The 24,115-nt window shown below is 39.3% G+C and overlaps 2 protein-coding genes across 2 annotated transcripts; both read right to left on the bottom strand.

Annotated features, from left to right (window-relative positions):
* Positions 1-1,236: 1,236 nt before the first annotated feature.
* Positions 1,237-19,475, bottom strand: LOC130434635 (uncharacterized). Its single transcript, XM_056764902.1, has 23 exons — positions 19,315-19,475; positions 18,230-18,304; positions 18,025-18,145; positions 17,834-17,933; positions 17,286-17,405; positions 15,856-15,972; positions 14,909-15,069; positions 13,109-13,255; positions 12,915-13,017; positions 12,680-12,808; positions 11,861-12,040; positions 11,536-11,774; positions 7,801-8,721; positions 7,591-7,684; positions 7,200-7,304; positions 5,728-6,936; positions 5,329-5,448; positions 5,124-5,252; positions 4,755-4,947; positions 3,950-4,074; positions 3,612-3,802; positions 2,787-2,920; positions 1,237-2,342 (listed from the first exon to the last, which is right to left on the bottom strand). The coding sequence occupies exons 1-23, from the start codon at positions 19,337-19,339 to the stop codon at positions 2,110-2,112; spliced, it is 4,971 nt and encodes a 1,656-aa protein (XP_056620880.1). The 5' UTR covers positions 19,340-19,475; the 3' UTR covers positions 1,237-2,109.
* A 2,086-nt stretch (positions 19,476-21,561) lies between these two features.
* Positions 21,562-22,607, bottom strand: smim8 (small integral membrane protein 8). Its single transcript, XM_056764925.1, has 2 exons — positions 22,373-22,607; positions 21,562-22,139 (listed from the first exon to the last, which is right to left on the bottom strand). Exons 1-2 carry the CDS (start codon positions 22,520-22,522, stop codon positions 21,981-21,983), a joined length of 309 nt encoding a protein of 102 aa, XP_056620903.1. The 5' UTR covers positions 22,523-22,607; the 3' UTR covers positions 21,562-21,980.
* Between the last annotated feature and the right edge of the window lie 1,508 nt (positions 22,608-24,115).

Here is a 24,115-nt window from a genome sequence, read left to right as displayed (position 1 = left end):
TAGTCCTGTGTCAGCCACCGTAGTGCTTCAAAAGAGAGTGAGGAGTGAGCCATTGGTTGCAGTTCACAACCTCACTACTAGATGCTGTTTAAACTCCCACACTGGACCTTTAAAGAGACAAAATCTGTTAAATTTTAGAGGTTTGTTACAACCATGTGGTGCCACGTTTGTATAAGTTAAACTAATAGAGTGGACTGACACAAGATTTTTAAGTGTGGAACTGTTTTTACTTTACAAAGCAGGCTTATAATCGACACACTGGTTGCTTTTCATAATTACATCTTAAAGTCAGCATGAAATCAAAAATTATCATTCTAATTGTTTTACGCATTGGTGAAGTATTTATCATAAATTGTTTATTCTTGCACATCAGTATTTTTTACAAATTCATTTGCACTGTAAATCTTTAATAGAAACGTTAAGCTCCTCCCCCTCTTGAAACAATCCAAATCTTTCGCCTTTTACGATCCAATCAGTTGTCAGTGAATGTAATCAAGCCCCACCCGACACTTTTTTTCTCAATTCAGAAGTCGTTTCTCTGAGGTATAAGATATGGAATTAACGACAATCGCTTCATGCAGACTTTAAAATGCCGACAGAAGAGACGCTATTGATTAAAGCAAGAATATATTATTCGTCCGTTAGACTAATGTGTGTTTCTCAATAACGGGGTGGACATTTGATGTTAGGGTCAGTTGTAAATGAAGCTTTGTATGATTACTTATGCTAGATGAAAATCTCTAAAGTAACATTACTATGAAAAAACAAAACTTTTTTCAAAATTAGATAATTTAATTTTTTATTGTGTATTGCAACATATCAAACTGCAGTTGGTTTGTGATGAAAGCCATAATAACTAAACACTAAAAACATGATTTGAAACCAAACTCTTAAAATATAGTTTCAGCTTCTGTATTTTGATTTTGATGCGTTCATGTGTAGTCTGTGCTTAAATGATTGTTCAATGAAATAAATTCTGTTCTAATTTAACATTACATCACTTTGAAATTAAGTTATTTTTCATGAAAGATATATTTTACGGTGTTATGTCTGTAAATTGCTCTTACAGTGTATGTGCGGCAGCTGAATCTAAGCAGTGTTACTGAATGTTTCAAATTTGTCAGATTATTCTTCTTTAGGAAAAGCATGACACTTAAGTGGTTTACAAACCTTTTGACTTGTAAAAAACACAAAACAAGGATGTTTTCGATCGATGTCGAATGATTTATTATAAAAAGGTCAAGACAGTTAAACAGACACTGATGCTGGAGATCACAGGGCATTAAAGACAAATCCACTGAACATAAAAACTAAAGATTCAGCGATGAACAAACAGACCAAATCTTCAACGGTCTGTGCAGTCACACACATGCAGAAATAAAACACGCACCAAACAATTGCATTTACAAATCTTTCATCTGGCTCACACTGAAGGGTTTATTATACTGTAGAGGTCTGTGAGAGTGACTGATCAAAACCTGCAGGATACATAATCTCAATCCATGTTTATCCATCCATACGCATTTCAAAAGGATTCCTTCAGACACTGAAGACTAAAGCAAAACCACCGTGAAAATACAAACTTCATCAAAGTCGTGCAAATCAAACCATTTTCACTCAAAACACACAAAAGACTCAAAAGCAGTCGAGGAAAAGTTGAGAAATTGCAGCTATGTAGGAGAACAGGATCTCTGGCAGGTAAATCAGTTCAGACTTCACCTCAGAAATGAATGTTAAGAAGATTCAATCTGTAGATGATGTGGCACATTACTTTCAAAGATTCACAACTGACTCATTCCATTCACACATTTGACACGAGTCCGGCATCAACAAACACAGAGAATTGATCATCACATACATAGAAAACTTTGACATAACATTTTGAATAGATATATAATAGTTAAAATAGCTGATTGATACAACCAGTGCTATGAAGCGCTTTTAAGAGCTTTTAGTGTTGCTCAGACACAAATCAAAGAAACATCAAACACGGCTGATGCGTTGCATTACGGTCACATGATTCAGAATTCCCCAGGCAGTTATTTATCTATAAAACACTTAAAAAAAACTATTTTCAAGAAGACAAAACTGCATTAAAATGAGGAAACCTCAGAAACATTTCCTGAACACAATCTGTGGACCAAACTCTTCATATTCATCAGAGGTGATCCAGGCGCTGGAGAACACGGGCAGATTGGCCAACACGGCTCCTCCAGACCACACAGAGAAGTCTCGATCGCTCGGACTCGTGACTCTTACAGACTCCATCAGATCTGCTGGAACCATGTGTCTGATCTCCATCTGCAGACGCTCGGGGAGTCCGGCCAACAGCGTATTACCACCTCACAACAGACATGACAACACACAAACTCAGACATGTGCACTAATAAGACACAAACTATTAACCCTTTAACACACTTTAGTTTGTTTGCATAAAACTGAAAAACTTTCATAAATCATGTTTTTCATTGTGTTAGCTAGCTGTATTTATTTATATTATTGCTTAAATCAAATTGCAGTTGGGTTGTTGATTTTTTACATTTTTTCGGAAAGACTGAGACACAAAAATAAATTCTGTCAATTACTCGCCCTCAGATTGTTCCAAAAGAACACAAAGGAAGATATTTGTAAGAATGTCAGTCATTATATTTTCTATGGAAGTGGGAGAAGAGATTTGTTTGATCAAATCAACTCTGGATGAGTGTAGTGTTGATGCTTTTTACTGCCCATATTCACAACACCAAAACAGCTTCAATATATCCACAGCAGACTCGTTTGATTCATACCTGACAGAACAATGTTTCCAAAAAAACTCCTCCGCAGGTCAATGTCCGACTGGAGAATGGATTTAAAAACGCTCTCATGCATCCCATAATGATCTCGTCCAATCAGCCATGGCTTGAACAGGACCTCTGGTGCCCTGTGTATGACATATAAAGAGAGACTTTTGTCATCTAGGTTTCACTTTACCTGCACATTCAGCAGCATTTTCATTATAAAATCCAAATCTGAAGAGAATTTAGAGAAAATGTGTCTCCTCATGTTTTCTATCCGTGTCATTTTATTGACATCGAAATATTCTCACTCTACTCTCATTCACAGGTCTGGTCTTCTCTCTTCACTTCGACCTCTTTACCATTTTGATTTCTGTGAAAAGTAGGCAAGTCAAGATTCTCATGTATGTTCTGACCTCAGATCGTATCAAATATTCTGAACTAAAATGACAGAAACCATCTTTGGCTAAAGCGTATTTGCAGTGCGATTGGATTTATTGGTTTGCCGTGATTCCATTAGTTTCTATGGAGAGGGAGAGACTGATACCTGTACTGCAGTCAGACACTAGGGGCGATAAAATAGCTTTAGCCTTAAACTGCCTTCCAGTGCCCGGACAACATCTGTAAGATTTCTGCTAAAGATCTTGATAAATGTATACCAGCAATTTACCATGCGTTCTAAATCAGAAACATCTTACAGACATCTAGACCGCAGACATCTCTGAGAAGAATAGGTCTTGGAGATGTAAACGCAGACATCAACTAGACGTCTGCCAGATGTTTGTGTGCTATCAGGTGCTAATATCTGAAGATCTCTAACGGAGTCGGTTTCATCACCTGAAGCGTTCTGTGCAGAGCGAGACGATCCGTCCATCAGGTAGCATGTATTGGACCTCTGAGGACACCATACTTCCGTTCCTGATCTCAGATTCATAATCAAGCTCCACACAACAACATTTCTCTTTCATCTCCCGCACGATCTCCAGCTCTGCAGACGTCTGCATACAGACACCCTGTTCCAGGAGAAGCTATAACACACAAACACACACTTCAGTCACAAACAGTTAAAGACACAAGTCCTCCTCATGGATATTTACAACACGAATCGTGTATGATGACCAGTGTCAATCAATCAGATGGTTGTGTCAGCTGTATGATCTCATTGCTGTTATCACCTTCTGCAGCTGTAGCGTTACGTCAGCTCCGGCCAGATTGAAGCGCTGGACAGCGTGAGGCAGACAGTGACCATCAAACACTGGAACACTGTGACTGACACCATCACCAGAGTCCAGAACCACACCTGAACACACACACAAACACCCAGAAAACACACCAAAATCAGCAGTACACCAAACAAACAAATTCATTACTAAACCTTTATTTCAGTTTATCACTACAAATGTGTAAATATTCTTAAATCAAGATACATTTATTTGACTAGTAAGATATGGAAGAGATCATCTAGGTTTATTATACAAGTTTATTATACAAAACTAAATATCTTCAGTAGCTTTCCTTGTCGATTAAATGCATCTTGCTTTAAGAGCTTTTCAATATTTGCGCTAGAAAACAAGACAAAAATAAGAAATATTTCGTAAGAAAGTGTTTTTTGTGGCGTAGGATCTCCATCATATGTCAAGTTTGAACTTGTACCTAAAAACCACTCTTCAGGTGAGAAGAAAGCAAACAAACATTTAACTTCACTGCCAATACAGAACATTAGAATTTTCCTGAAAGTACACGTGTGACAAGATTTGATGTTTTACAAACAAAATATCAAGAGCTTTTCAGTTTTCAAGACATCTTTTATATTATTAAGACAACGCCGATAAATACAACCAAGAAAATGAAAGCAGACATTGACGACAGGGATCAAATTCTGCACATGTCAGTGACCATCTGAACAAACTAATAAAATCATTTTTGAGCGGTGAACCTGATAGATAAACCATTGTGAGAAATATCCCTGACGGGTCTGACCTGTGGTTCGTCCTGAGGCATAAAGCGCCAGAACGGCCTGCATGGCCACAAACGTGAGCGGGACGTTAAAGGTTTCAAACATCACTTCTATCATCCGCTGACGGTTCTCCAGAGGATTCCTGGCGGCCTCCGTCAACATCACCGGATGATCCCGAGGATCCACAGAGAGCTGCTGGAACGCATGATGCCAGATCTATAAACAAACAAAATGATCCCAAAAAAATCACTTTACATCTTCCTCTTTCCAGAACATCAAACCAACACACAGAATGATGTAAATAAGGTCAACTCAGATTTCATGTGGACTTTAATTCACGTAGAAGAGACACTTTCAGAGAGTTCTAAAGAAATCAACCACACACAACTCACCATCTCCATCTCATCCCAGTTGCGTACGATGCCGTTTCTTATGGGATGTTTGAGGGTCAGAACTCCTCTCATGTGCCGAGCATCATGTCCGACATACACATCTCTGTCCACACCTCCACTCATCACCTCCTGTGATTACAAACAGCCAACATCGGCATTACAACTCATGTGACACTGGAGACTGTACGGAGGAGAAAGGTCAAACCTCATATTTTGGATGACCAATTACAGTAGGGAACACAACAGTGGGAAGGTCCTGGTCTGCAAATCCTGCCTTCATCAAACCAGAGCCTGTGTCCAGCACGATGGGCGTCTGATGGTCCAGCTGATAAAGAGACATGTAAAACATGCTTAAAGACTTGTACATCAATTCCTCCTGGTCAACACAAACTCAATGAGTTTAAGACTTCCAGGCTTTCGTGAGTCATCCAAGATAATATCCTTTACAAGCAAAACAGCCTCAGATGTTAGTAGGCTGTTTGGATTTAAATCGCCAGCTTGAATAAAACGGTGCTTTCCATGAAGGATCTGTGCAGAAGCCTCATCTGTCCTCACGCTGGCATTGGAAACATTCGAGTTGAATGAAGAAACCTCTAGTCCTCACCGGTCTATTAGACATGTTCAGCTGTGGCCGGTCCAGCAGAAATCCAAACACAGCTCTCGTGGAGCCACCTCCATCATAAACCCCTCCATTCAGCTCGCGGCCCGACATCTGCCCCGTCTCCTCCCATCCTGCTTCAACACTTTCCTCCTGCTGCACTTCTGTTGTGTTTGCCATGACTGTAAAAATGTTCGGTTGGGTTTCAGAATGTCCGTCATGTCTGTATGATTGAACGAGAGTGTTGTTGTTATTGTTATGCATGTGAAGACATCTTGTGATCTGGTCGGGAGTTCGGACGAGGTCGGTTGACGAGATGGATTCAGAACACTCTTGTGTTCGTGTGTCATAAAAGACATGCCTTGGTGCAGGTACCGGAGCACCACCAGGATCAAAAGCACCGTTCTCTGGATTGGTCTGCTGCATCACCACCGGACAGGAAGATATTTCATCCACCGGAGAATTTGATGTCCACTCAGAGTGCACCGAAGCCGGAGAGTCTGAGCCGGAAGATCGCCACAAATCACTCGAATCTGACTCCTCGTGACGAGACCGGACGTCTTGATCAATTTCAGACTGAGATGTAGAATCTGAAGGAGCAGGAGAACTCATACTTGACTGAGATTTGTTTGTGACTTCTGTACACTCCGGTTTTTCATCTTGAGGCGTTCGACTGGTGTTCATCTCTGTGAGAGGAGATGTGTCAGTGTGTTGAAGTTTCTCTTCGGTGTCTGAACTCCACAGATCTTTCCTCATAGAGTTCTTGTCCATGATGGAACACCTCACGACTCTCTTCTTCACTCGCTCTCTTCTCAAACTTTCCATTTTCTCGACGTCCGGCCTCTTGTCCTCCAGGTGTGCCAGAAACATCCGGCGCTCTCTGCAGGAGCTACGTGTTGTGACTCGAGACAGAGCTAAAGGTTCAGACTCGCCCCGACGCAAAGCTTCTAGTTGGAACCTCTCCTCCAGGATTTGCTCCTCGAGAACTTCAAGATCTTGAATGATGTCACCTCTGTCCACTTTCTGTGGTACATCCACACACGTAAGGCTTTCTGTGATTGATCTGCGTGAACTGGAGCGCTTTTCACAAATCTCACTGGTCTCAGTGTCAGAATCAGTTGATGGGAGTTGACTGCGAGGACTGACGGGAAGAGAAGAGGAGATTTCATCGTCTAACCCAATCACGCCAGATTGAACCAGATCTTGAAGAGACATCTGAAAATAAAGACATTAGCATGAAATGTGTTTGTCATATTCACACACGGTGCGTAAAGACGCACATAATGAGAGAAACTAAACAAACACACTGAATGTCAATCATTCACAGACTCATTATCCTAGTGTCGCATTTCACACAAGATCATCTCCACTATGATGAATTCTCATCAGTTTTAACGTGAGATTGACGAGGTCCACTGTGAGAGAGACGACTGTCTGTTCCATCTAAAATTTGTTCTCATGCATAAAGGCAATCTTACCTCACCGTGCTGATCTTTACTCCATACAGGACCTTGATTGATCACGTCTTCAGTTTCTAACAGCTCATCGAGCATCACTTCCTGTGCAAGCACATTCTCTTCCTCCTGAACATGACATACATGAGCGCTTTATTCCCAGACGAATTACAAACCCAGTTTTGTTTGCAGATTTAATAAGTATGATTATAAACACTAGAAAGAGCAGACAGCAGAAACATCACAGTCTAAAGCAACCAGAATTAAAAACCGCCATATTACAACTGGCAAGAGTTCCTGTCAAAAATCTATCAAATGATCAAACAATGTAATACTATAGATCATTGAGATTGAGTTTAAGTCACATTCATCTGGGACGGCTTGTGTGGGAGTAAATAAGAATTTTCAGTCTCACCTTCAGGATCTCAGCTGCTCGCTCTAATGTCTTCTCCACCTCCTGAAGCTCTTCTTGTTCTCTCTGAACCCACTCAAACAGAGACGCGTCCAACCTATTCAACACATCACACAAACACTCACCTGGATGGTCACGCTGTGCACTTATGCACTGTGAAGCAGAATTAACTTCAAGATCAAAGTGAGGATGTGACATGTACGGCTAACTCACTGTTCACAGGAATCATGTCTGAGGTTGTGAAGATCAAATGTGTCCCAGAGAAGAGAAGCCTCAGCGTCCACAGTATTTTCTTCAGGATCAGTGATGGTACTGGACAGAACATTGATGATGGGATTCACTTCAGAGTCCTCAAAGCTATCCGCCCTCTCTGGATGTTTATCACAAACACACCGTCGGTCACGTGTCCGAGAGGTTTGTTCTGCATCATGAGTGTTTGTTGACAGGCCGGAGCTCCTGATAATCCTCTGCTGGTTGGAAGAGTTTGGCGTGATGGTAACCGTGTAAGAGCTCTCCAGATCATCTATAGGCAGACTGAGCCAGGGGTTCTTGGGTAGCGTGGCCGATCGCTTCACCGTGATCTCCAGGTTCACAGAGTCAGGTGTTATTTTGGGAACGATCTGAATACTGGCCTGAGGGGTGTCTCTCTTCAAACTACACTCTGGATCTTCAGAGTCGGACACGCTGGCGACGTTCTCCTCGTGAATTTGGGCATATACCGGTTTGGAGTCCCTGTTGCCTGGATATCTAGTGAGCCCCTCCCTTCGGTTCCTGGTGTCCACGTGACTGCTTCCCGCTCCATCGAAACCAGAGTCGAACGAGCTGAGAGAGGGAGGTTTACCTGCACCAGGAACGCCACTGGGTGACACCTGATGGTCACAATCTCCAACCGAAGGCCACTTGGGCAAATCAAACAAACTCTCAGATTGCGAAACTAAAGGTCCGTGTGGGACGAAGATGGACATGAAGATCGAGTCTCTCAGACCGCTCTTATTCTGATCAGTCTGAAGGGATGTGATGTCAGAGGTTGGGTTGTTACTCATGAGGTACTCGTACTGCCACTGAAGAGCAAGCTGAAGGTCATGAAGAGATACAGACACGGACGATGTCAACAGTCCTCTTAAAGTCATGCATCTGTGGAATGAAAATATATTATTCATTATAGAAAAGCATGCTTCATATCAAACAAGTTTTAAATGAGGATCAAAAACTGCTAAAATGGTCATGAAACCTGTGCTAGTACAGTTCTACCTTGGAGGAACAGTGTTTCAGATGTCAATCACACATGTGATGGCATCATATACTCATATCTACATTTCATACCATTCTGATAAAGTCAAAAATTTGATTGTAGTACTGTACTGATTTTAATACAAATAGATTCAAAGTATCCTGCTCTCATGCGTCTCTGTTGTTAGAGCATGGCGCTAGCAACGGCAAGGTCATGGGTTCAATTCCAGGGATTGCACATACTTCCAAACAAATGTGTATTTTAATGCAATAAGTCACTTTGGATTAAAGAGTCTGTAAAACAGGTTTTACATTTATTCATTTGTCAGATGCTTTTATCTAAAGCAACTGACAAGTAGGAGATGCAAATAAACATTTTGTCAGCAGGCTAAACAGTTCAGTTAGTTTACAAGGCCATGCTACTAGGTGTTTTAAAGTCATGGGATCAAGGTTATTCTGGTTCACAATTTTTTTTAACACAATATTAATTCCTCAGCAAACTTTATGCTTAGATTTGCAATGTGCATAATTACATATTTCCCAAAGCACAGCAGTACATCTGATACAGAACCAGGCAAGGAAAGTTTATTTATATAGCACATTTCATACACAAGTGCAATTCAAAGTGCTTTCCATAAAATGATTGACAGAAAGAAATAAGTCTCTAGATTTTAAGAAGCAATAAAACAGCAATAAAATTGATAAAAAATGTGACTGTATATATAAAAAGAATAAGAGCAAATAAAAATAAATTAGAAATAGAAGTGCAGTTGATGTAAAGCAGCACAGTGCTCAGGTTGTGAATGCACAGCTACACAAGTGTGTTTTTAATCTGGATTTAAAAGAAGCTTCTGTTGGTGAACGTCTGATGTCTTCTGGAAGCAGATTCCAGCTACGGGTGGCGTAATGACTAAACGCAGACTCGCCCTGTTTTGAGTGAACCCTTGTTGTCTCTAACGGACTTGATCCTGATGATCTGAGAAGTCTGATTGGTTTATATTCAATGAGCATATCTGAGATGTATTTAGGTCCTAGACCATTAAGCGATTTATAGACAATTAATAATACTTTGAAGTTGATTCTAAAAGTAACTGGTAACCAGTGTAAGGACCTGAGGATTGGAGTGATATGCTCAGATTTTTTGGTTCTGGTCAGAATCAGGGCAGAGTATGGCAACCTATTTGGTGATCGATTTGTAATCTAATTTATTCTTAGTTACTCAACGTTTCTCATTGGATTTGCAGACGCAATGTTCATATTTAAATATAAAACCCCTTACAATGTCCAGATTACTGAAATACACATTTACACACAACTATGTTTAATAACTTTATACTTCTATTTTGAGTGAAAAACATTGTAACAAGAAATCATAAAGTAATGAAATAATTACTATATTCAAAGTACCCATTGCATGAAAGTCAAATTTTTCCTGTGTTGAAGTGCTATAATCGGGGTCCCCGGTGCATCTAACAACCCAGAAAATGTGAAAAACAAGATCCCAGTAACTTTGTTTAAATAAGCCATTCTCCGCAAGATTTTACGCCTGATGAGAGTTAGATGCAGGCATTTATAACATTACCGCCTCTTAATCTACACAATTTCATTGTTTTCACAAGCGACAGCGGTGTATGTGACGCCATGGCTAAAGTTTGTGGACAACATGTAATGTAGTCGCTGAACAGGGTCCAAACCTAGGAGACAGCAGTGGATTTATTTTGATTCTGGAGGAAATCCCTCACCATAAGTAAAAACCTGCTTGTTCGCGCGAATCACTTCATGCCGGAGTGCTCTATCAACCTGGGACAGTACAAGCAGGATTAGCTTCAAAGTTGTTCCTGAAGAGCAGGTGTGTCCAATGTCGGTCCTGGAGGGCCACAGTCCTGCAGAGGTTAGCTCCAACTTGGCTCAACACACCTGTCTAGAAGTTTCTAGTCTGCTTTGTGAGACCTTGATTAGGGGTTCAGGTGTGTATGATTAGGGTTGAAGCTAAACTTTGCAGGACACCGGCCCTCCAGGACTGACACCCCTGTTCAAGAGGGATCGATATCGACTGAACGAGACAAAACTGCAGATGCAAGTAATATTTATCAACAGTCTGAATTGACGTAAACGTACCGTATGTATAGGAGGATAACGTTAGCATATGATAGCAAAGGGAGCTACGTCAGTAATTATAAATATAGAGTAAGTTTAACACTGGCTTTGAATGTTCCATGTTATTTGGCAAATGGGTACTTGGAGTTTAGCTGCATGTATGTTAAAACATTATGTGCGTTAATATGTTCAGCTGCGTCAAGCTGTTTGTTTAGTCTGAAGGGTTAAAAAATAAGACCTCACGCGTCTCACATTTACACACTGCCTCCGATATTTTCGTCAGTCATAAAATAATTGGTTTTGCACATCCGTAGTAATCATTTTGAGAGGCGTTTTGAGAATTCAAAGACACCGTACAAACAAGCGCTAAATACAAATGCACACACAGTCAGAAATTTTCATACGGGTTGTTCAGACCATTAGGCTGAAAAATCAGTCACATCATAGTTATGCGCTCACATCGTGTGTGTAACACTATAACTAGTCAACGACAAGCGCTAAAATCCACGTAATCACAAACACACAGCCTCTTGGGATTCCCAAATCGATATCGTTTAGTTAAATCACAATGAGATTAGAATCTGAGGATGGATTTTTCCCCCAGCCATTGAATGAGTGTACCTGTGAGACAGCTGTTTGCCGGCGTGCTGTAGGTACGGGTCAGATATAACATCAGTGAGATGAGCCAGCTTCACCAGCTCATGCACTTCAGGACAAGAACTCCTCCTGAGAAACGTCTCCACTCCTCGTCTCCACATGAGTCCGTCTGGAGTAAAGCTGCTCTCACAAACACCCTCATGTCTCTGTGACAGATCTGACAGGAAGGTTTCACACAGCACCTGCTTGTACCAGTCTCTACACTATTACACAAATAAACCACATGCAGAGTTACGCCACAACGCCACAAATAATCTCATAATTTCATGAAGAGATGAAAAGCACATACTCTGTTTAAGGTGTAGTGGAAATCTGACACGTTTCTAAGTGTTTGGTAAAGATGTTGAACAGAAGAACGGAGGTTCTCCTTTATTCGGTGCAGATCATCGACCCACGGCTCTCTGACATCTGTTAACTGAATGCTCTCAGAGTACGTGTGGAGAACATCCTCAGCACGACGAACAAGAGCCTGTTAATATGAGAAGGACATGTGATCAGATTAAAACATGCACGATACATCTCCACGACATCTGCGATACATAGTTTGCTCTTCTGCAATACACATCAAGAGAGGTCTGCTGTCAGATGTCATGTAGACATCTATAAGATGTTTAAGATTTAGAACAGTTGTTAAACTGATCCAAGATGTTAAGCAGATCCAGTTTTTTTAGCAGACGTCTTATAGACGTACATGTGCTAGCTGAGACATTAGTCATCTATAGCACTGTCTCCTAACCACAAAGACATAAACCTGGTAGCGCACATAAATCTGCCTTGCGTCTATTTGATCATATCAAGATCCCTGGATTAAGTGTGTCATATAAACATCTTGCACACATCTTGTAGATGTCTATATTCTAGAATGGATAGAAAACTGCTAGTTTAGCAGATGTTTTCCAAACATATTACAGACATCTCCAAGACATATTGCAGATAAGTAAACTGTCTTGCAGATGTAAATGGAGGCATCACATAGTTGTAACGCAGATGGAGTGTGCTGTCATTGTCGACGATTGTAACTGGTCTCATGTTGTACAGATGTTTCATGTCTATTGAACTGAAGATATCTGTGCACACTTCTCCATAAAGCTGAAGATCCGTTACGTACCATTGCATGCATGTATATTAAAGACTCAAACTCCAGCCGGAGACTTTCAGATCTGTGAACATCTTCAGCCGGTTGAATCCTGTAGGGCTGAACCTTCTCTCTGTGTAACACAACTATCTGCTCCTGTATCTGAAATCACAACAAGATCAAATCACCTATGAATCTCAGCACTTCATCTATTTAAGTGTATTCATGACAGCAGGGAAAAGGTGTATAACGCTGTTTTTGTTTCAACCTGTTGAGCTTCTCTTTGCAGGTGGGCAACCTGAAGCTGGAGGCGGGGCTTGGAGAAGGCCTGTTGCCACAGCAACTCAACTTTCTCCACCGCTGCACTTAACCTTAGAGATAGAGCAAGAGAGAGAGAGGGATGCTAAGTCTTTATAAAATGTCAATGAGAACATGTTGAAAGTGTGCTCTGGATGTACAAACCGGTTGTAGTTCTGGAGCATTTCCAGTGCAGTGTGAGAGAAGAGAATCGTTCCGGCCATCGCATGAAAACACGGCTCATTCTCAGGGAAACGCAGTTTCTCCAATAAACACTCACAGCACTTCAGCAAGTCATCCAAACCAAGATCTCTAAAACATGAACTGGTGTTAAAGACGATTTAATAAACAATGATTTTCATTCCGCAAAGTATTAGATCATCACATTCCGACAGAAACTGTGTGTGCATAGCTCTTAAAGCAACATTAGAGAACTTCTGCTTACGGTTCCCCCATGTGGTTGATCAGCACATTTGTCTGATTTCAGTGTCGTAAAAACTGTCACTGTATTCCATGTGGGCAGCGCAATACAAATGAATTTGTTGTCTAAGCAGAAACCGCTGTTACATCATGTCACTTCATAAACTGTGCATGTACTAAAGCACTCTTTTGGCTCCTGTGGGGTATACTACTGGGCTATACTAATAGCTCAAACTAGATTCTGAGGAAGCAGCTGGTTGTAGGCTACATAGCACATTTGCAGTCACCCTAAACACAACATATGGACAACATTATCGTTGGCTACATATGCCATATATGTAGCCAACGATAATAATTGAAGTTATATTTTCAGAAACACTCAAACAGGCGTTGAGAGCAACTTTAGACCATACAACATTTATTGTGGTTTGCTAGTCATCACTTGCAAGCGTAACACTTAATTTGTGGCAAAGAACGATCAGGCTATGAAAGCTATTGATACCCGGAAACATTGCATTATCTCTAGTGTACCTTACGGTTATCAATTGTGAACCAGTAACGTAACTGCCACAATAAATCTGAGTGCAACCTAATTAATTATATGTACATTTTATCTTACTGTCCTCTACTTCTGAACTTATAAGACTTTCAGACACATGAAGAGGAAGGCTAATGTTAGGTCTCCATCCGTTTGGCAACCAGTTTCACAGAGTGAAAGTCTGTCAGATATCGTTTTGGGCTCGTGTCCGATCACTCGCACTCTTTTCCTCTTTGATGGCTCTGCCATGGTGGTGGTTTACAGACTTGCATTGAACTAGACAGTTTTGTCTTTTGTTAGCTGAAGGCTAGCTTCACCCGGGCTATGAGTAAAACATGTTATGGGCAGGGCTTGTGTTTCTACCCACACACCAAAATAACAAGTCTGATTTCAGTTGAAAGAGTGCTGCTTGGGTAGCAGCAGCAGTAAAACTCCAGTTAAGAGATGTCGTACCACTAAAATAACTTGAGAGATAATTTTAGGGTGCAAAAACTCCATAGTGCTGCTTTAAAGGTCCAGTGTGTCATTTATTGGAGGATCGACTGACAGAAGTGCAATATAAAACATAACTGAGTTCAGAGGTGTAGGTTATTGTTGCAGCCATTGGTTGTAATTTACAACCTCACCACTAGATGCCGCCAAAAAAATAAAAGTATTTTAAGGTTTTGAAACATGTTATTTATGACAGCATAACCCAAACACAGATTGCTGCTGTAACAGAACAGCTTACATTCACTGGTCAAAAACCTCCAAATGTTGATCAAATCTTAATGAAATGTGGAAAAGTTTCAATGCATCTAAACATCCCAATAACCATCACAATGGTGTTTATTTATAAAACACAGACATTATCCAATTCATGAAACATAGCGGTTTTGGACACATATGGTTTCAATGCTAACAGAAACGAGGTGCTAGCATCAAACATCCCAGAAGTCTGTTCAGCAAATTTCCTGCGTGTTAGAGATAAGCGAACACAATCATGCCATCAAATGAAACTGAAATACCTCCTGAGCTGCTGGAATCGAGCTTCATTCACGGAACAAAAGTCACGGAGCTGCTCAAAGTGTGTGGGGACCGGCAGCTTCGCAAGCGACTGAAGAGTCGAGATACAGGACGGCAGTCTGTTCACCACACACAGAAACTCCTGCACAAACGCGTCAATCTCCTGCACGAAAACGTGCACACTATTAAAATCAAAATTCATAACTACTGAACTGCCGACACAGAAAAATGTTTTTGCTTATTCCCTTTCATGAGTCTTTTCTCAGTACAACACAAAACATGATATTTTGTTAAATGTTTCCGTGGTTTTGTGTTCATCAAGTAGGTTCAATGTTTGATTACCAACATTCTTTAAAATATCTTTTGTGTTCTGAAGAAAGAAACTCATTCAGGTTTGACATGACTTGAGCAGGAATAAACTTATAAAAATATACTTTCATTTTTGCCCATACTGTCTCTTTAAGACCTGAAAAACGCTCGCATGACAAAGAGCGAGAGAAGCGGGCGAGCTGAAGCAGAAGAGAGAAAGACATGAAATCCTTTCACTTGCTAATGATCTCAGACGATCGGCCTCCAGGGAGACACACAATAGAGAGGCGCTGATTAAAAGCCTCATCATACATGCACATATTAAACACACATCAACAGACAGAACCTACAGCGTGACACGTCCTCAACATCTCTCTCTCTCTCTCTCTCCATCCTAAAGTGAAGAGTACAGTAACTGACTCCAGGCCTGTGAGACTGGAATAATACGCTAGAATACTAATTGTGCGGTTTCTGAATGCAACTGAATTTACATAGAAATACAATCTCTCCAAAAGGAAACTACGGTTTCAGTTTTTCATCTTTGTAAAAACAACACCGAACAGTACAGCGTGACCTCATTTAGAGAAGACAAAAACACAGTGTGTAAAATTAAGGTCTAAAAAACCAAGCAAACACAAACCTTAATGAAGTTAACCCAGCTGTCATGGCAGTACATGAGGTATCCTCCTAAACTACATGATAACTGACTCCTGTCCATGAAGTTTGAAAGTTCACAAACATCCTTGAGGAAAACCCGCTGTTCATATGCAAAACAAAAAACAATGTTAACAAAAATACATACCTATAAAAACACAAAGGACATATCCCTGTCCTTACAAAACATCACATGTACAAATTCACATTTTTTCAGGAAAATCTCTGCATTTAATTGATTCAAAAGTGTAAAAGATGAAGACTCTTTTAATAGTTGTTGTTGGTTACATATAAATCCAGTGACAAACAAAGAGTGACTAACAGTAATGATTTTGAAGATAAAATAAAATATGGAGATACGAGGATTCAGAAGGACGGTAGGTATACGAAACACTAAAACTAACAGTAACACAGAAAGATTCTTTCATTTTTAGGTTTCATGATTTTCATTTTTAAGTCAATTAATGACATTTCTGAAATTTCATTTTAAGCAGACAATGTTTTCAGTCCATGTTTACAAAATTCACATACAGGCCATTCTTAACCTTCCAATAAATATCTTGAGTGACATGTCAGTCTGATTGTGTCCATTTTCACACTCAAAATAGTGAGTAAATCTTTCATTTAGAACAGGATTCTGCAAACGAGTTTAGAAAAACAATGTAAATATCGTTCATGGTGAGTACAAGCCTGTACAAGGATACTTCGCCCCAAAAAATTTTTTATTCTCTCATTTAGTCATTCTTAATCCGTTCCTAACCGTTATATAATCATGTTCAACACAAAAGATGATTATTGTCTTTTTAAATGTGGGAAACCAAACCGTTCTGGGGCACCATTGACTGCCATAGTAGTTTTCTTTATATGGTATCCCACATTTCTTCCAAACATCTTTGTGTTCAGAGGAACAACATAAAACTTAAACAGGTTTAAAACATCACTTGACAGCATATTACAGAATTACATTTTTTGGTGAACCATCCTTTTGAAGAATAGTTCACCTAAAAATGAATGTCATTTAATCACCTTCGACTTGTTCCAAATCTGTACAAATGTCTTTGTTCTGATGAACACAGAGGAAGATATTTGAAAGCATGGTTATAATCAGAAATATTTTGCCCAAATTGAATCCCATAGTATGACAAGATACAATGTTAGCCAAAAGTGCCCCAGAACGGTTTGCTGTCCTACATTCTTCAAAATATCTTTTGTTTCAAATGGAAAAAAATAATGATAGTATTTTTTCTTACTATGAGGGTCGATGGGGGGTAACATTTACACAGATTTGGAACAACTCAAAGGCAAGTAACTGACAGAATTTTCATTTTTGGATGAAGTATCCCTTTAGGTGACATTCTCACGTTTGTATGAGCAGGTGAAGAACCCAGATACACAGAGACCTCCTCATGAACTCACTTTAAAGAGAACGGGTCTCTTCTGTTTGGTGCTCTGTGTCAGAAGTTTCACCAGCTGCTTCTGAACAGATTTCTTCTTTGGTTGAACAAAATACACCGAATGAAAGATCCTCCTGTAGAACTACACGACACAAGACATCAGCTGTCTAAACACTACATTAAAACACGAGTGAAAATGCAAAAACACACCAAACTCAAAGGATTCAAGTGTACAGGATTTAAATATTCCATATCAAGCGCAAGATCCCGCCCGAGCTCTGTTATGAGATAACATCAGTCCTGTGACCCACAGCAGGCATGTGATCTACTCGCTCTTCTACCACGTCACAAGAAAAACACTGGAGCCTTTCACATCAAGACCAACAACACGGCCAACTTCATTCCTGCTTAACAGATATCATGATCTACTCTCAGGAATGTTTGTCAGCTGTGTATAATGACATGCAAACACTTCATTTATTATAAAACTTGTGTAAATGTATAGAAATGATCATTTTATGATTAAAGGCAGTTGGTCAGAGAGAAAGTGCTCTACGGCAGAGTTAATACCTCCAATGTCAGGAGAGTCTCTGTGATAAACTTCACGACCTTGACGTCAGCTTGTCTCAGATCAGCCACCACAGACACCAGACCCTCTTCTCCTTTCTTACTGCTCAAACACAAAATAAAAGGTACAACAAAAATAAGTACACATGCTGGCTCTCATCGTATTTGGGTGAAGTGTGTTGTGCGTTTCATACTTGTGCAGACGCAGACAGTAGAGAATAAACTGAGACACCTCCTCTCCGCTGACCTCAGACAGTTTACATTGAGTCTCCGCCGGAAACACGAGCAGAGGACATCCGTGCTGATCGAACGCACCTGTTCACATTCACACTCTTCATAAGAACACAACAGACCAGAGTCATGACAGGATCTGTCCGGATCACAGAGAGGAAGATTTACCAGGGAATATGACCGCTCCAGACTTCAGCACATGATCGGCGGGCAGGGCAGGGGACGGGGGAGACCACCGGAACGCTGAAATAACAGGAAAACGACTTTAATCCTGGACTCTCTGGGTCATTAATCATCTGTGACGGGGCTTGAAATTAATTGAACTACTAAAAGATCAAATAACACGTTTGAATTTGACAGAAGTTAAATTACAAAGCCTGCATGCTTAGAGTCCGTCCGTCGTTCCTCTGAGGGGTGTCTTGAGATGTAATTGCACGTATTAAGTTATATCGCAAATACGGTATTTAAACATGCAGCGTAACAACTTAAGAGACGTTATGACACCCAAACTCATGTCTGTGGTGTCACAACACTATTGTGTCAACAAATTACTTAAATTTCTAATGTTTCCAAATCTCCTCATATTGCCTTTTACTGGATATTATATATTAAGCAAGTTTTAAATGAACTACTTCAAAAGATGAGTCACTAATTCATTTTCTTCGTATTTAAGAACATTAATAAAAGAACAGAGCAAAAATGAAGTTTGGGGATTTTTTTTTTTCATGTGCAGAAATTCTCTTTTCAAGTAGCTTCTTGAGGTCTTTTAAAACATTTTTGAAATGCTTTCCATCCTCATCAATTAAAAAAATAATTTTATAGAAGTTAAAAGAAGTTTATTTTATTGAAGTATAATTTGCACAATAATATTTACACAAAAAAGTTCAAACATTCTGACACGCGCCTTCAAACGTTCACGAAAAACTCCAGTCGCGTGACTAAAAGCGTTTAAACAGCAATAAAGATTTATTGTTAAAGAAGTGAGCGTTTGTACATATGATGTGTGTGTTTTTTTTTACTTCAGATGAAGAATGACGCGCTGATTCCGTGTTTATTTCCTCTCGTGCGTTGAGCGACACTTTTACAGAACACGTTCACACAAAACCTCCGCAATGAAATTATGATGCTCGATTATAATACAGTAAGATTTAATTCAGCACAATACATACTTATGAGCACTTAATAAGAGGAACTTCATTTTATATAAACAAGTAACTGATCACGAGCTCAGACTGATGCTGTTGTTTATTTACCTGCGCGTGAGCCGCTCATGTTCATGGGACAGTTTTCATCAAAACTCTGAAAGTAAAACACCCTCCAGGAAACTACATGAGACCGTTAGTGAGCACAGGAGAGCAGCGAGTGTTTCCGCCATGTTGACCCGGGTACGGTGAGCATCTTACGGCTGAATGATCCCGACGAGCCGCAGCCGGTGCAGCGAATTTATAACCTGTGTCGGCCGGGCGGGGCTACGCGCTAAACTCCGCCCACTCACAGTCACGTGTTCCAAAGACTTGATTGGTTGCATAAACAGTAAAAGTCAATGAATGGATCACAATTTATACACAAACACACACACACATATATGTATAAATAGACCACTTTGCAACACTACACACTGATCCACCGGTTATAAATCTTACTCATTTGATTAAATCTTAAAGATATGGATTTAACATTTTTATTGTTTATAAATGTTTTGTTGGTTGTGATGTTATTTTGTTCAAATGTTCATGAAGTGTTAAAAAACTAAAACAGGAAGTTCTTTCTGGATGAGCGTTCTCTCTTATTGTATTGTTGCCATTAATGTTTTTGGCACCTGAACTTTACATTCGGTTCTACTTTATGCTACTTGTTCTACTTCATATAAATTGTCAGAAACACAAAGCACAATTCGCAGATACATCATTTTAAAAGTATGAAAACAGACAGAACAGGTCTAGCTGCTCTTCACACATGCGCTCAGATCCTGTTACACTTTAGCCAAGTTTCCTTCTTTTAGCAGATTGTTGAGGGTTTTTCTGAATGCTGTCAAACAGTCTGTCATATCCAGACAGTCGTAAGCAGTTCATCTGGTCTTTAAGGAACATTGTGATGTCATAATCAAAATATCTGATCAAAGAATATGTCTACACTGAAGATCAGATGTCGTTTATTTGTTTCCTTCTTGTAATATTAGCAGATTCATAGGCCTTGTGGTACTGGCTGAAGTAAAATATCTCACATAAAATCACTGATCATTTCAAACATTGATGTTTTTTCATTTACTTTGATTGTTTTCTTTAATGCAAAATAAAAAGTTAAATAGATTCCTGACTGATCCTGTCAGTCATTCCCAGGAGTATACTGACAGCCGTCTACATTTCTCTTACAACAATTCTTCCTGTATGCCTCCTTCATTCATTTTATTCTATTCTATAGTTGTGAGGGTTTACTCAGAGCTCCAGCCGAGTCTCAGAACCAAATTTGTTTTCTATTATTTTCTCCATAAAAACTGGATGAGCAGGTGAACTCATGAGACCAGCAAAAAACCGCCCTTTTAAATGTACCCACACCTTAAAAAAATGAACATTATCTCTTAGCTGGATTGACAGAAATATACCGTAAAATAATTGTTTTCCCCCTGTAAATTTTTTGCTTATAAGGATATATAATAATTTTTCCCCTTGTTTTTCTTGTAAATATCCCCTTTTCTGTAAAAAATCTTGTTATAAAAAAGAATAATTTCAGGCAGCTGGGCGCTATAAATAAATTTCAATGTAAAATGACATGTTTTCCCTGTTTTCTTGTAAATGTATGTTCTTTTTGTGTCATTTTACGTTTTTTGAATGTATTTCAAAAATTCATAAAAATCTGTGAAATTTTGACAAAGTCATGCCAACAAGTCACATTTATTCATTGCATGTGTCATTTAATTCAAAACGGTTGAATCAAAAAATCATTCTGTTCTTACATTTTTGTGAATTTCTTTTTCGCTTTAAAATAATCTTGTTGTCTCTATATGCCTTGACATTGTGACTTAGAATCACATACATTTTTCTGAATTTCTGTCAATGTTGCATAACTTTACATTTATGCATTTTACATTTATGTATTTAGCAGACGCTTTTAACCAAAGCGACTTACATTGCATTATCCTATACATTTATACATAGGTATGTGCAATCCCCTGGGATCGAACCCACAACCTAACGCAATGCTCTACCACTGAGCAACAGGAAAGCTACTAACAAATCGTCCTTTATGTCATACAGTAAAATCCATAGCATTCATTTTTAGTGACCGTCATCAAAACGGTTATCATAGTTTACATTGATAAACACTTAGAACTGTCTTCAATGACATGAGGACTTCTGATTCTGGTGCTGATGTTGCCATAAACATTTACTTCTGAAAGATGAATTTAAGATTTTCAAGAAGTGACAGGCTTTTGCAGGTGATTCTTTTGAGCAATGCACTTGTTTTGTGATGTTTAGGATTCAAGAATGCACCAAAGCGGCTAAAAAAAACAGCAACATAGATTTTAAATACAAATATACAAATACACAAATATAAATACTATAAAATTTCTCGTTCAGTCTGTGTTTGTTGATGTAGTTACACATAACATGAATGTTACAGCACGCATAAACGTTCAGCTACAAATGTCATTGTAAACATAAGAGTCAGAAAGGATTCATTTATTCTGTGAGTCTAGTAATGAAATTAAAACAGCTTCGGGACCTCAACATTTCAGCAACCTGCTCGGTTTAAAATAAATCTGATTTTGTCAAGCTGCTGGTCAAACTATTTCCTTCTGTGCATTCTGACAAAATGTGATGGTTATAAAGGACAGAAATGCATCATTTACTTCATTTCATAATGATAACGTAGTTTGATATAATAGGAGAGTTGAGTGTCAGTAGTGGTTTAGTCTCTATCAGTCCCATCTGGAGGTTTTTTTCCTCATGTAAGTCTCTCCATCACTGTCTATGGCCTCATAGAGCTGCTGGTCTCGGTCTCTGATGGCGTGAAGATAACCCAGATACCCGACACACAGACTGATGGTCACCAGCCCGAAAAACATCACTGGCTTATTCTGCAGGGAAAGAAAATGAACAAACTTACTGATGTGACAACACACACATTCACAAGTCATGTTGTTTATACACACAGCTTAATGGAATTTGAGAGTCAGTCCTGTTAGATCAAGGTCAATAAATCATGTCAATCAATGATGTCTTTTACACTACTAACTAGAGGAGGCAAAATAGCCCCCATCAACAAAACTTTAGTTGTGCATTATAAAGTGACATAAGTGAAGTGACTCACAGGTCTGATGAAGAGCTCCGGGTTGACAGCACGGAACAGTGAGGTGGTTTTAACTCCCCGGAGCCCCGGGCCCTTGTATTCCGCCTCCCGCTCACTGATGCCCGGCTTCTGCTTGCCTCCCGTCCCGCTGCCGTCCGCTGCTCGACACATCCTCACTGCTGTTATTAAATCCCTTCAGTTCTATTCAAAAACACGAGTGTTATTGTCATATGCAGGAGGACGACATTTTGAACAGATCGACGACAGTGAATAAAGACAAGGCAGCAGGTTGAAATGTGGCAGAAAAACATTGCAGCGCCCTCTAGTGGTTGATCTTGTGCGTTGCTGCGCAAATCGATGGGAGAATCTGATGTGAAATTCGTAGTAGATCAAGCCAAGAGAATTGTCAAAATCTTTGACCTATGTAAAAAGGATTAATATATGGATGAATATATTTTACTCTTTTTAGTTTTTGTTTATAATAAATGTTTACATAAATAAATAGAAACGTATGACATCACGGCATCGCAAGAGCTACTTTAAATGAGAAATTGCAAAAGAACATTGAAGCAATAATGTAATACGGTAAAGAAAGAAAACACAAATACAAAATAAGTTGCCAGTGTAGCAGAAAATATAAAACACATCAGGAGGACACAAAGGACCAATATTACTTTAGGATTAAAACATATTTAGATTTGATTTGAATGACTCAAAATATTTTTCTAAATCATCTAATGAATAGGGGAAGAGAGGCTTAGATCCAGTAAATGTTTGCTTATGTATGTAAAATTTAGGGTTAATTTTGAATAGTCAAAATTGAGATGCCGCATTGGCCATTGAATGGTGGGTCAAGGACATCGCTGTCATATTGGGAAGGGAAAGAATGCCCTGCTTACACGAGTGACAGGGCAGCTGTGGATTTAATTGAAAGAGTACATAACTTACATTTCTTATCTGATTGAGATGCTTTACGATCTACGTGGATCTACATGATCAGTTTTTTTAAGAGAATCACAGCACATTTGCCCTTTAAAATTTCACACCAACAGCTTTGTGGCGTTACAGGCTGTGGGCCTAAAAACGGCAATGCATTTCTGTGATTAAAGGAACATCAAGTTGCCATTATTGTTCTTTAAAAAAGATACTCGTTCGGAACTTAATGATGTCATCTGTGTCAGCTCATCTTTTTTCAGCATGCAAGTGAAGTTACATTTGCAAATAAAGCAGCATGGGTCAACCTTTAAAAAGTTGTACTTTCTTTCAAATAATTAATTGAGTAAATCCAGTTTATTCATGGAACTATCTGGCGACACTTTATGACAGATGTGGAAGTGCAAAGAGTGAGAGGTTTTAGATACGGATAGCTAAGGTTGAGAAAGTTGTAAATAAAAGTATTTTTTTTATTAAACATGCGCTGATGAATCAAGTGTTTGCATCAAGACACATCAGTTTTGATCTAATGAACACCGTCGACCACGCATCTACACTCTTAAAAATAAAGTTGCTTCACAATGCCATAGAAGAACCTTGTTTGTCTAAATGTTTCCATAAAGAACCTTAAACAATTTGTTTCAAAAAAGGTCCTTCAGATTAAAAAAAGTTATGAAAGAGATGAAAAATGGTTCATTTGGGATCACTGTGAAGAGTCTTTTTGATCCATGCGATCAAACAGGACATTTCTAAGTGTTTTCATTCCTAAGAACTTATTTATCTGTGCACATCATTATTTTCACATCACATCAACTCTTCACCACATGACGT

Source organism: Triplophysa dalaica, chromosome 13 (assembly GCF_015846415.1).
Source record: "Triplophysa dalaica isolate WHDGS20190420 chromosome 13, ASM1584641v1, whole genome shotgun sequence".
Classification (NCBI taxonomy): domain Eukaryota; kingdom Metazoa; phylum Chordata; class Actinopteri; order Cypriniformes; family Nemacheilidae; genus Triplophysa; species Triplophysa dalaica.
The sequence above is the reverse complement of the archived record's forward strand: the minus strand, read 5'-3'. Positions and strand labels throughout refer to the sequence as shown.